This window comes from Microcebus murinus, chromosome 1 (genome assembly GCF_040939455.1).
Source record: "Microcebus murinus isolate Inina chromosome 1, M.murinus_Inina_mat1.0, whole genome shotgun sequence".
NCBI classification, from domain to species: domain Eukaryota; kingdom Metazoa; phylum Chordata; class Mammalia; order Primates; family Cheirogaleidae; genus Microcebus; species Microcebus murinus.
The window spans coordinates 50,315,515-50,330,588 of NC_134104.1; the positions used below are offsets into that span (position 1 = coordinate 50,315,515).

General features: G+C 34.0%; 1 protein-coding gene across 3 annotated transcripts in view; it reads right to left on the bottom strand.

Moving 5' to 3' along the window:
* Positions 1 to 15,074, bottom strand: part of CBLB (Cbl proto-oncogene B) — a 191,579-nt gene that overhangs the window by 50,999 nt on the left and 125,506 nt on the right. For all 3 annotated transcript variants that reach the window (XM_012777172.2, XM_012777173.2, XM_012777174.3), the window contains exon 10: positions 7,678 to 7,881. In XM_012777172.2, coding sequence (XP_012632626.1) covers positions 7,678 to 7,881 — 204 coding nt within the window. The remainder of the gene's footprint in view (positions 1 to 7,677; positions 7,882 to 15,074) is intronic.

Genomic DNA, 15,074 nt, shown 5'->3' on the forward strand with positions numbered 1-15,074 from the left:
AAACACTGCGATCTGCATATAAAGTCCTCTCCTTAGGATCAGGAATACTACAGAGCCTTTCCTTGCATTTATTATTAGGAAAAGCAATTATTAGATGACATACTGCTTTTTAATTAGCAATGTATATTTTAATTGATTAGGGCAAAATTAGGAGAACCTGTAAAAAAGATAAAAGAAGAACAATTCCCTTTACCTCTGGTCACACCCATTTTTGTTTTAATATGGCCATGAAGATTTTAAATATTGTTTTAAGAAAATATAATGTTTAAGATCATAGGGATTAATCTAGGTTCATTCACTAGGTTCTTTCAACATTTTTATTTGTATGCAAATTTTTTGTGGGTAATTTTATACATCTAGTGATTAATATGTTTCATTAATATAACTGCTAAAATTTGTTAAGACTTCTCTTATACCTTTGGCAAAATGAAGCAAATCTCTGAGTAGTAACAGATAGCAATTTTTTTTTTTTTTTTAGCTCCGATCTGATTAAAGTCAGAGAAAAGGCTCTGATCTTACCAATCCCACCCTGGACTGCCTCTGACAGCTCATGTACGTTCTATATGTTAATATTCTGTATTCTGTACATTCTGTATGTTAATATTTATAAACTCCAGCTGTGGGATATTGCCATGGTAATAGGAATATATGATCAACTCAGACCTCTAGGCTACAATGGAAGCATGACTCAATTAAAGAATGCAATATGCTTAAGAGAGGCAGAAACAATTTCACAATATAGTCATCAACCCACTCACAAAAGAAAGATGAGATGACTATTTGAAAGGTTAAAAAAATCAAATCATTCTGCTCTGGACAATAACTGATGATCATTCTTGGAGTTGCGAGAAAGAAATGTTTTAAAAATAAATGAGTGAGTGAATGACTAAATAAGGCAACAGAATGATTAAAAAGTCAGAGAGAAAGAAAATTCAGGTAGAAGAACTATTGTGTCAAAGTAACTATGAGATATTTGTTTATAACTGCTCTTTTAAGACAAAACTGGATAAAACCTATTACCTTGATACGTTATTTATACATATGTACATGTATACACACACACATATAGTCTTCAGATTGGAATGAAGATAAAAAGATACATAAGATCACGTCATTGCCCTCAAGGAACATGTGTGCATGTGTGTGCATGTGTCTCCATGTGTGCATTTATTAGTTCATTTAGTAGATATTTACTGACTGCATTTAGGTGCTAGGGAACATAAAAATAAATAAGGCATTGTGCCTGCACTTAAGTGTTTTCTTCTAAGGAAAACAATCCTCTGAATAAAACAAAACAATTCAGTGTAACTTCTGAAAAAGAAGTACATATAAAGTACTATAGGAACATAATGTGGTAGCAATATTTTCCCCAATTATTCAGAAAGAATTGATGCTTCTTTCTATACCAAAATTTATATTTTATTGAAAGTTAAGTGGCAGAGATTTATGCAATGCTATAAAATCCACATTCTGTTTAACTGACTAGAGGCAGATCAGTGGACATAAAGATACTTAACTGAAATATGATTCAACTTAAAAACAAATAATTACAACTTCCTTATATTTCTAAAATATCTAACTACCATAGGAAAGTATATGCTGACTGTATATTAAATGATGCTGTTTACTGTCAAATGAGCCACTGAATTATGATTTTCTGGTACAATAATACCTGCGAACATCATTCTTCTCCTTGTGGATAAATGACAGAGAGATCAATGTAGAAATCTCTCCTCTCCCTTCACAGAAAGCTCACAAGTGTGCCAGGAAACACGAAACATGCATGGTCTCAGGAGTAGGTGAAAAGATCAGAGGGAACCACCCCAGTAACCTTGGAGCATTCTCTACTCACTTTGTGTTAACAGTGTTTCCTTTCAATCGCCAAGGCCACTACTAAAAAGAGGCTCAAGCTTCAACTTAACAGAAAGCAGGCTGAGACCACTACTTTTCCCAAACTCTTAGAAGGCAAATACTATTTTTTTCTCAAGCAGTAAGGTACACAAAATTCTTGAAAGAATTACATTTAAGTCCAAGCCCTACCCCCTGACAGGGATCATTGAAAGAACAAAACCCATTTATTAAAAAACATTGAAATGCCTTTCTCACAGCTAGAAAACATTACCACCAGGTCAAGTGAACTACTTGAGCTGCTGTATGTATATCAAATTCTTTTCTGTCATTCCCTATTATCCATGCATTCAATAAACATTCTTTAAATGCTAACCCCTTGACCTGGGACTGCAAATTTTTCCTTAAAGGGCCAGATAGTAAATATTTTTTATTTTACAGGACAAGATATAAAATCAAGGAAATTTTGTAGGTACTTATATATTAATTTAACTAGGTACAATTTAAAAAGCAAAATCATCTTTAGTTTGCAGGAAAAAAGGCCATAATTCAATAAAACCAATATTAATAATTTATTTTATTTTCCCAACACCTTGGGGAGGTATCATTCTTCTCACTTTCCAGATGAGGAAATGAGGCTCAGATTAGTCATGTGACTTGATTGAATTGATAGATTTAGAGCTACAATTCAAAATTATGTCTCTGCACAGCAATATCTCCAACTACCCATATGAAGCTTTTGGACATGCATGGTGATGATATGATTTTCATTAGGTCAGATTATTGAATGTATACTAGAATATTTGTTATAGTATTTATTAATTTTAATTAACATTGGTAATAAAAGAGTAAACATTTATGATTTCCGTAACCTGATGCTGCTCCATTTGATCATAAAACACCCAATGGAGAAGCTACTATTATTTTCCTGTTTTACAAAGCAAGAAAGTGACAGACAAAGAGGTTAAATATCTTGGCTAGGATCCCAGTACTATGCTGTAGCAGAATTGGTGCTTTATTCCAGGTTTTCCTAAAGTTAAAACTAGTTGGTTGTGTGACATGTGGTCCAGGCTAAGAGGATTAGCCTGTCTCTATTGACCAATCTCAGCTGCTTAATCGCAAGCATCCTCATCATTTAATTCAATTGGTTGCAGTAGACATCCACTGTAATGGATTGACAAGGTTTGATGAAGCTGTAGTGAATAATACCAGCACTGGACCACCAAACAGACATCCTTAGCTTTTTTTAAATGAATATTTGGTTTTGGATTGTGTTTTGGTACTTCATCTTTATCCAACCATTGTGCTGAATGCTTGCGATTGTCAGAAAGAATCCATTTTTCATCACACATAACAATATGGCATAGAAATGGTTGGGCTTTTAGTCATGACAGCAAAGAAAGGCAAGCTTTGAGACAATTTCTTTTGTGATACTCTTTTAATTCATGCAGTACCCATCTATCTAGCTTCCTTAATTTGCCGATTTGTTTCAAATAGTCCAATATTGTTGGAATAGTAATGTCAAACCTTGCCACTAATTCATGCGTAGGTTGAGATGGATTAGCTTCCACTACAGCTTTCAGTTCATCATTATCAACCTTGGTTTCAAGTCACCAACATGGCTTATTTTCAAGATTAAAATCACCAGAATGGAACTTCTCAAACTATCTATGTACTGTGTTCATTAGCCACATCCTTCCCAAACACTTCACTGATATTTCAAGCTGTCTGCACTGCAATGCTTCCACAACAGAACTCACATTTGAAAATAACATGAGTTTTTGACTTATCCGCAGTTTCACAAAAATTGCTCTAAAAAAAAATTGAAAGATAATCACAAACCAAAACATGCATTTGAAAGACTAAGAATTTACCTTTAAAATAAAAATAAAACAGAAAGTGTCAAAGTGAAATGTCAGAGATATCAACTGTCAAACTTAGTACTTAAGAAAATCGGGCATTTTATACTTAATAACCTAATAATAACCTTAATAAAAACTGAATATAGTTGTGGGAATTAAAGGGTGAAATCAAGTATAGTTTCTAAGATAGATAAATTATGAAATTTATGAAAAACCATGTGGTAAAAATTAAAAATCACTCCAGACAAAAGAAAAATTTGGAAATAGCCATTGGTGACATTAGTATCTCTTCATATGTAATATTTGTATGGAAAAAAATCTTAAGGGAATGTCTGGTCAGCATGGAACACTGGAACAAAGAAAATGCAGGAGTTTTCCAAGAGGGAAACTCAGACACAGCCCCAAAGAAGGGATAACTCAAAAGAAATGCCTCATCTAGTTCCTAGCACCAAGTGATTTGCTACTACAGAGACAGATGCATATGGCGAATAAAATATGATACCATTACACATTATTATCACCCCACCTGAAAGGCAAATAGGTTTCATGTTACCTGACAAATCCTAATGAATCATAGAGGATGATCTTTAGGGCCGTGTTGAAAGGCTAGGTAGGCCGAGTGTGAACGCAGTGGGGAGGAGTGCCATGACTGATCAGCCATGTCCACCTGAGTCAGGAGGAAAAGTGGCTGCATATTTAGAGACCCTTTCATACTACTGAATCCCATGTCACTGATTTTGAGACCACAACATTTCGGAATGTAATCTGAACTTCATACATCTATTTAAACACAGAATAGCCTGATACCTTTGTCCAGCCCTCTTGACCACTATATTTCTGGTTTGCAAATTAATCAACTGGCATTCTGGTTCATTGATTAGTTTTTTTGCAAAGTCGGTTATATAAACTCCAACTAGGGATTAGCATCCCTTCTCATTGAACTGACAAGGTCAATTTTCTGAGTTAACAGTATTGATTAGCAAACCCCAACTATAGTAAATTCACAAAGGTAAATCTTATGTGACCTCTTAGAGGCCAAACAGCACAATGGACTTCCTATTAAGAAAGTAATTCTGAGGAGGGTAGGCCAAGATAACTGACCAGAGACATCGGTCACCAGATTGTCCCAGAAATAAGTAAAAGTTTTAGATGAAAAAAACATAGCTCAGGTGTAATTCAGAGTGAAAAGTGCCAGAATCTACTGGAGATCCACCGGAAGAAGTTACAAAGCAGAACAAGAAGGAACAAGATATCAGCAGAGATCAACCCCCAAGAAACTTGGAGTCCTGTGGAAAGGGTAGGTGGAGGTTTTGTTTCTCATTCCCTCACACCTCTGGTAGTCAGCAGGCTCTTGAGCTGCTGGAGAACTTCTATATCCTTACAACCCCAAAAGCTACTGCTGCGAGTAAACTGGGAGCTTCTTGAAGACAAAGTGCCGGACAGCCAGCCTTCAAGGGTCACTCCCAGTCACCACACACTGAAGTTGAGCTGGCAGGTGCCATGCTGCATCGCCACCCATGGAGTGCCTTTGTCCTCCCCAGGGTGCTTCAGCCCTTCAGTTTTCGTGTCATTGGTCCCACACAAATATTTCTCAATGTCTCCCCAGACTGCAATGGCCACAGTAGCCAGTGGGTACCGGGGGAACTATTTGATCCCAGAGCTTAGACATTTCAGGTGGGCTGCCTTCTGGGGAGAAAGACAAAGCGGACCGGAGTGCCAGCTCTCCTCCATTCAGACTTTTCTTCTCCTCCTCCCCTCCCCCCCCACTACTGCGAGGTACAAGGTCCCACTTGAGTTGGCATGGGTGTGCCAAGGGATGACTGAGCCAAGACTCTCAGGAGCGGCTGCTTCACGTCTGTTGGCACGTCCACTACACTAAGGCTTCCACAGAAAGTGGAGCTTACACCTTTCCTCTTAAAAGCCTGTAGTAGACCAAAGGTGCTCAGAGTCTGAGCACCCTGCCTGCCAGCCCTCTCTGGTACTGCTTGCCTGGCTGCCTCAGCAGAGCAGGGTATACCTAAAAACTCTTTCAGACATTGCTCAAAGACAAATATAGCAACAAAAAAATTTTAAAGTGGGATAATTAAATTAAAAAGCTTCTGCACGGCAAAGGAAATAAGCAACAGAGTAAACAGACAATCTACAGAATGGGAGACAATATTCACAAACTCTACATCCAAGAAAGGACAGATGTTCAGAATCTACAAAGAACTCAGACAAACCAGCAAGGAAAAAACAAACAACTCCATCAAAAGTGGGCAAAAGACACAAACAGAATTCTTTTCTAAAAGAGATAGACAAATGGCCAACAAACAGATGAAAATATGCTCAATATCACTAATTTTCAAGAAAACGGGAATTATACCTACAATGACATACCACCTTACCCTTATCAGAATGGCCACTATTAAAACATCAAATAACAATAGATGCTGGCATGAATGCAGAGAGAAAGGAACACTGCACTGCTGTTGGGATTGCAAATTAGTATGACCTCTATGGAAAAGAGTATGGCGATTCCTCAAAGAAATAAACATAGACCTACCATTAAATCCAGCAATCCCACTGCTCAGTATCTTCCCAAAGGAAATGAAGTCGTTTTATAAAAAAGACACCTGCACTCAATGAATATCTCAGCACAATTCACAATAGAAAAGAAGAGGAATCAACCTAAGTGTCCTTCAATTCAAGAGTGGATAAAGAAAATGTGGTGTACATATACCATAGAGTACTACTCAGCCATAAAAAGGAGTGAAATAATGTCTTTCACAGCAACTTGGATGGAACTGGAGACCATTATCCTAAGTAAAGTATCTCAGAAATGGAAAACCAAACACCATATGTTCTCACTAATAAGTGGGAGCTAATAGACGGGTACTCATGGGCACAAAGAAATATATATGACACGAGAAACCAAGAAGAGGAGAGGGCTGGAGGGTGTGGGACAAAAACTTACCTATTGGGTACAATGAACACTATTCTGCTGATGGACATACCCAAATCCCTGACTTTAGCATTATACAAGATACCTTTTTAACAAAAATACTTATAGCCCCTTAATTAATATTTTGAAATGAAAAATATTAAAACAAGAAAATAATTCTGTCAGATACTTCTACACTTCAACAAAGAATATTTTTAGTCAAGTTCAGTTTTACTATTTCCAAATTTAATAATCCCCTTTCTTAATTTTTTCTCCACAGATTTGTTACTGCCACTATTAGCTGACGTTTAATTCTACCCAAATACTTTAATCACCTCTCATTATGAATTTTAAAGCCAGTGAGAATACCTTGGATAGAGTCTAGTCCTATTTTCATCTATAATTTTATCAGCCTGTCAACATTACACTCATGTCCCACATAATGACATTTTGGTGACAGACTGCATATATGATAGTGTTGCCATAAGATTACAAAATTCCTGTTGCCTAAGACATCATAGCCACTGTAATGTTGTAGGGCCACGCATGTCTTACACGTATGTGTGATGCTGGTATAAATAAACTGCACTGCTAGTTGCATAAACGTATAGCGCATACAGTGATGTATAGTACATACAGTGATGTACTGCTACTGGCTATGTATTTACATGACTATGTTACTGACTTATGTATTTACTATACTATACCTTTTATTGTTATTTTAGAGTGTACTCCATCTACTTACAAAGAAAAAGATAACTGTAAAACAGCCTCAGGCAGGTCCATTAGGAGGTATTCTAGAAGATGGCATTGCTATTATAGGAGATGACAACTACAGGTGTGTTACTGCCCCAAAGACCTTCCAGTGGGACAAGACGTGGAGGTGGAAGGAAATTATATTGATGATCTTGACCCTGTGCAGGCCTAGGCTAACGTGTGTGTGTGTGTGTGTTTTTCCAAACCAAATATTCCATTTGTGACAGCATCATTTCTTTTTTCACGTCCTCACAACATTCTAACTAAACTCACGTTTTCTAGCTTTACCTTTCGAACATTTGCCAACCGATTCATCATCAAGGATTCTTCACGATCATCGTCATCATCCAAATCAAGCATCGGCATGCCAAAGGGGTCAATGATGCTGCAGCACCTAGAGCCTTCATCCCTTGGGTCAAAGGGGTCCACGATGATGGGCTCAGTTCCTTTTATTTCACAACGACAGAAGGGGCAGCCCTGGCCATCTGACTCCTAGGGAAACACAGGAAATGCACTGATTAGTTTTTATCCTAAACAAACAGTACTGAGAAGTACCAATGTTCTACAACTATAAAAAGAGGCTTTGGGGTAGGAGGTAGGGGACAATCTGTCTTGAAGAGGTACCAAGAGTAGAACAAGAAGCCAACAAATTATGTAAATGTTCAATATTTCAAATTTACGAAGAAGAAAAATTTCTTTAAAAAAGTTATTTTTTCTTTTGCCAAACAAAAAGAACCTCTTTATTTTCCTCAGTGCTAACTTGTAATTCAAATTTATCAAAGCTTTAGAGTAAAGGAGAAAAATGGAAAGTGAATCACATTCTTCTTTACGAAAAGACAGCAGTGCTAATTAAACATTCTATAAAAAGTTCATTTTGGTAAAAATTCATAATAAATAAAGCAGTAGTATCAATGAGAACAATCCATTTCAAAACCCATTTTGGAAAAGTTCCTGTGCATATTTAACTATGGCTAAATATTTCTGTTTTAATTGCCTCCATATTTAAAAATCTTGATTTATATACAATTAGTAGGAAAAAGTAAAGTATGTAAATTTATATTCAGAAACTATCATCTGTCCTGAAAGCTTGTCATTTTGATACAGATCATTTGGAATATAATACTCCATGAGATATTAAGTTTTTGCCTGTTATTTTGCTTTCAAACTAGATACTACAAAAAGATTTGTGCAAATACTTTTGGGCTGGAAATGTATTTGCTAGTAATTATTAGAGGTTTTGTTCTAATTATCTCAAGTTCATTTCTCAAAACGAATTACATTAAAAATTCACCATTGGTAGGGAAAGACCATAAGACTATTTTCTCACCCTGAAAATAACATTGCCTTCTAGACACAGATGGTATATGAGAGCCATCACCGTATTTTTGTTTTTGCACCATTCTCTGACTTTAGTAGCATGTTATTTTAAAAACAGTCAAAATCATATCATCATTTTAAGGGCGAAATGGGATGAATTAGCACCATTTTAGAGATGAAATAAGGAATGCAGAAAACTCATACATTTTAAAAAATCATTCAGTACTTAACTCAGGACTATACGATCCACTTGGTTTAATGGTAAATTAGTGATCTACATGCCTCACAGTGGACCTTGGATCAGTGATGGACTAATTCTCTCACTCTTCTCTCACTAGACAATTACTAAGCATCTACTTTGTGGCAGATTCCTTGATAGGTAGTTTATTCTTTCGAAGCTTCACTCAGATTGACAAAGGTAGTGTAAAGAAATACTACATATCCAGATTATAAAGAATATATCAATACAGAATTCTCTAATATTTACTATCAGGTCTGGGTGGGTTTAAAGACACCTCAAATATTATTTGCTCTATCATTTCACAGATGATAAGGCTAAGACTTAATTGTTCTATTTTCAATAACATCCCCACATTGATATTTTTTAACACATGAGTAAATATTTAAGAAAAGTTAAATTTCCTATCTTTTGATAACAAGAATATTAAATTTAAAAGTATATTCAATATATGTTATCATCTAGGAAAAAGTCTGATTCTTATATGTGTCAAAAGGGAACCATATCATATATCTATAGAATTTTCTTACAGATCTACATAATACAATTTCAAAAAGGTAGTTCTATTATATAAGAACAAACTGTGAAAGACCTGATATTCTCTGTCTTTAATGCATGAAGTATGAAAAGCAGTACTCTGAGCTCTAAGTGGATACTTCATCTACTCATGCATTTAAAAAACTATTATAGAATATTTCAAATATATACAAAATTAGAGGAAAAAGTATAACTCATTTCTATGCTTCTATCATCAAACTTCAACATCAATTCACACCCAATCCAGTTTAATCTATACTTTCATTTGCTCTCTCTACCCTTGTAATATATTGAAGCACCTCTTACATATTACATAAATTCATCTGTAAATATTTTAGTATGTATAACTGAAAACAGAAAATCTTTAAAGACCTAACTATAATACAATTATCCTAACTAAAAATTATTCTACTCAATCTAAATCATGAAAGTTGTATTATTTTGGAGTGCAGTGGCTAGGATGTGTAAGCTACTCTATGAGGCTACAGAGGTTTCTCTTAGAACCTCCATGATCAGTTTACATGTTACTTTGGTTAAGAATGACTTCTAGTTCCTATGACCCATTTTCTCTTAAGGCGTAACTGAAAAGATTGAGTTTGGAAGGGGGAGGAAGTGAAAAGTAACAATAAGGTCTTGATAGTACAGTAAGACTGGCAAACAGTTAACTCAAAACTGAATTTAGATTTTTCTCTGTCCCTCATACCTGAAAATTTAACATTATACAAATTACTGATATATGTTAGAGTAGCTGTTGTAAGAGAAGACGTCACAAAAGGTATTTTCTGTTCAGCTTTATCTGTTGTTGAGAGTTTATGTTACTTGCCAGATCAACAAAACAGCTGCAATGAACATTCATTTCGATTTGCAAACATAGATCACACTGACTGTGCCTCTTTAGTGGTACTTTCTCTAATATGATTTCATCCATCACTCTTTAGTTATAAATGGACTGCTGCCATATACAAATTCAGTTTAACCATAAAGTCTCAAATGCAACTTTTGTTACTCTGCCCTAGATTATGTCAGATGGTTGATTGAATAAAATGAAGAATGACTTCAACAGACATATAACTCATCAGGATTGTGCCTCAATAATTACAATAACGTTTCTTAATGTTATTTAGTGCAAGATCAAAGAATATGTTTTAATGAAGAACAATGACCATAAATAACTCCTTTTCTAATCCCCAACATTTTTCCTTTCTGTGAATGTTAAGAGGAAGAACTCAGGACTCCATCTCTTCTAATTGACTCAGTAGGTTTCACTTCCTCAAGTAAGAAATATTTTCAAAGCAAAGGATACAGAAGTTATCAGTGAATACCACACAGCTGAAACTTAACTATGTAAAATGTTCATGATACAGTAAAATAATTCAGACTCACATCTCAACTATTAATACAAGTTACATGATATTACATATAACTTTAGGTAAACTCAAAATAAATGAACAATGACAAAAATAGAAAAATTTTAACCTTCATTTAACAAGCATCCCATTCCCCATAAAAACCCAATGTAAAAATCTAAATAAACATAGTATTACCTCATTATCATCATCATCACCACCATGATTTATCAATCACCTTCTATATTTTGTTCAAATATTGCTAAGATGGACATATCATATCTTAAAATACTTTCTTTTAAATAATTTTGAGGTAAGCATGGTATATGTGTGTGTATGTATATATATATATATAAATAATTTTTTTTCAGAATTCATTATTAGAGACATACTTTAACTTAAGGTCAATCACTCTATGCCTTCCCACATATACAATATACATTGGGGGCCCCCAGGAATATATAGGACCTCATAAATCTCATCTGGAATATATTTTATATTTTTACTGTATGTATGTGTATGTGTGTATAATTTTTCATTTATTAATAATTTATTATTATATTATTATTTCTTATGTAAATAATATATTATATTATTTATTATGTAAATATTATAATTTACATTGCCTTGCTGTATTTCATGTATCTTAGAAGTTGGCACAATTTTTTAACATGGCAATTATATTTGGAATATATATTATAGATATATAATAGATAAACAAATAAATAAATATACCAATAATAGGCTGGGGTCATATTAAGCATTTCCAGAGCACAGTATCTCCCACAGAATCTCAATAACTTTTGGTTGAATGAATGAATGAATGAAGGAGGATAGTTAAAGTAATTTTTGATGAAATGCCCCAGAGTGGGAAAGATCTTTGATTCTGGTGTGTTTTTTTTTTATGATGGACAAGGGAAAACCAGTGTCTTCTAGTTTTGATTTGGGAGGCTCATAAAAACATGCACAATGCATCAGAAATGAACACAGATATTCTGAACTAGAATATGTGGATTGGACTTCCACGTCCACCAACTCTAATTGTGTGACACTGGACAATTCAATGCATCTTATTTGCAGAGAATAATGAAATAACGCACATTTTAAGGGACAAAGATGTCCCTAAGATTAGATGAAATAAATTAATTCAAAGCTAGTATTTATTATATTATTAATGATAGTAATAGCTAAAATCCCAGGCACTGTTGTAAGCACTAATATTAACTAATTTAATCCTATGAGGTAGATACAATTATTGTTCTCATTTTACTAATAAGAAAATAGAGGGTTTACATATTTTGAAGGAGGTCACACAGATAAACAGTACTAAATAGGAAATCACAACAAGGTGGTCTGTTTCAAGAGCCTAATCATTTCAAACCACACTATAGTATCAGGATGTAGTTATTCCTCAATCTCAGATTCATAAACTAAGTTCAAATACAGTTTAAAAATTGCTTTTTGTTACTAATTCATAAATGGAAAAAACTTAAACCATTCTGCTCTAATACAAGTTTCAAAATTAAAGAACTACTATAATCAGTGAATGTTCAGTTTGCTCTAATTGAAAAGTTTCAGCTCTTTAATAGGATATAAAACTTGTCTAAGTAATTATAGTATTCCTGGGGATATAGTTTTACATAGTAAGAGCTTTTTCTTTTAAATATTTGTTGCTTGAATTCAATTTGAAATTTTAATGCATGAATTTTGTGAGTTTATCTATTTAATGGGGTCAACTAATAAACACCTATACAAGGTTCATGTCAGAGTAAGAAGAAAATTTTTCTGAAGTGTTAACATCTGTTATTGTCTACGCACATCACAATACAATGAGCAGCTTAATTTAGTCACTGGACTCAAGAGTTAATCACTTTCTCTACAAGACTTTACTTTCTCATATCTGTCGCCTTCTTTTCATTCCTAGTGCAACACTCTAGGATTCTAGTTCATGATATCATTGCAACATTTCTGGACAACTCTAGCAGCTTCTGCATTATTCCCAACATGAAAGGTTAAGTCCCAACATCTTATCCTGTTTACACAAAAAGAGATAATATGTACTTAAAGACAGAAGTACCAATTTAAAACATTCTTAAAGGCAAACATTATTTTCTTATTTGTAGTACTAAAGTTATTTCACTGAAGCTAGAACTCTGAAGGCTGGTTATCTTTGAAGGAAGACAAAATAAAAGATTATTTCTCATTGCCTTAAATGTGATCAGTTGAGTTTGTTGCTCACCTCTCTTAGATAACTACATGTTTTTCCCAACAATACTCTCTCTCTATGGAATATCTATAAATCTCTTTGATCATGTCATATTAAAATCACACCTTATTGATTTTCATCTACTGACTTTTTTGTGAATTTAAATCATTTCAGAAATATGCTGGAAGAATAATCACAGGAAAATTAATTTTATTTTTAATTGACTTAAATTCCTTCGTAGTAGTTCAAAACACGCTGCATTCATTACCAATTGACAAAGATATCCATTTTTATTTTGGAAGGAAGATTTCAAAAATACAGTTTAGAGTTTGTGCCATTCAGGAGCTCAGATGCCATTTTCTACACTGCTAGAAAGAACACAGAATGAAAACAATTCACTACTTTACATCTCATGTGGTAACACTGCAGCATCAATGCTATATAATGCACTACTACAAAAAGGAATATGTGGAGAAGTTCAGGGTTGAGAAGATATTTTGTTCTTATCCCATTAACATGTGGAAGTAAAAGACAATCCCTCACCTATTTTATTGTTAAGAGAAATGCTGCACTCAGAGTAACACCGCTTCAAAGAATGCTTCTAGAAAGGTGATTATTCATCTTATTTAGTATTCTGTGCAAACTTTGCTTGCTTATTTAATATATTAAATAACACAGATGTTTCAGAAGGAGAAAAAAGCATCTGACACCTCTTTGGAGACATGACTAATAGACCATTATGACACCAATTAAAGAGTAACCACTTGCAGCCTGTAACAACTAACTGACACTGCTACCCTAAATTTCTTAAGTTTTCTGTTAATTACATAAAATTTAAGTCCCTAATGAATTTCAATTAAACCAAAGTAGGGCATCAAATGTAAGGAAAAGTTGGTGTGGAATGACTTTTGCTAAAAATGCTGAACACATTATGATTTATGGTCAGGGTTTAATGTTTCCTATTAGACTCTGACTGATTTATCATAGTTTCTTGGCAGACATGCAGCCTCTAAAATCATTTTCACATCAGCATGTCCAACCAAAGAAATAGAAAGTAACAAAAAAATGTCTAGCATACATAATTAAATTTGAAGGATAACAGGATACTCATTTCAAGTAACTATTAATATCATGCCCCTCAATAAAATATTCAGGTTTACTTTTAACTTCTCAAGGCTAGGGATTGTGTCTTAGTGTTCTCCTTAGTTCAGAGATTAGTATAGAGTTTGGGACACAACAGCTGTCCAAGTAACATTTCCTAAATAAATGAATACATTAATGGATTTAAGATCTTGAAGAATGATAGTTGAGATAATCCAGGTTTGCTTTCACCAAAAACCAGTAAGGGGAAGCAAGATAACAAATTATCTTTGTGCACAATTAAGCTTGAAAACTTAAGCATACAAAATAAAAACGCTGTGTTTAAGGCAGAAAATATGGAAAATAGTTATCTATCACTTTTGAATAAGGAAAAAGTTAAAAAAGATATACTCAGAATATATCTCATCACATCTATAAGCTTAGATACAAGTGTTTGACAATATGTTACAGAGCTATGAAATGTTTTATAATTCTGTTCTTTTCATTCACATATTCACTATCAACCAAGTTAAGTCCAGTGACCACCTAAGTAAAGTTACACATGTGAGGATTTTATATATCTAATGTTTTCTGTGTTTTAACTACATTAATTTTGTAAAACATTTATTTTTATTAAATACCAGAGGCATTTTGCAATAACATGTTTAAAGATTCACCAAACATTGCTGTTTATAAAAGAATATGAAAGTTCCCAAAACACATCTACTGGTTGGCAGGAAGCACTACAATGTGAAACCTATATGTAGAAGTATCCGTGTTATTCAAAAGTAAAAATGTTCAAACCTGAAACTTCCATTGAGACACAGAGACTATGGAATATTAATTTAGAATTCTCAAATCTTACCCTAAAACAACTTCCTTTAGGGGTGGAGAAAATTTGAACCAGGGATCACTATGCATGTTTTCTGGTTTAAAAGAGCAATAAAGAGAAACCTGGTCT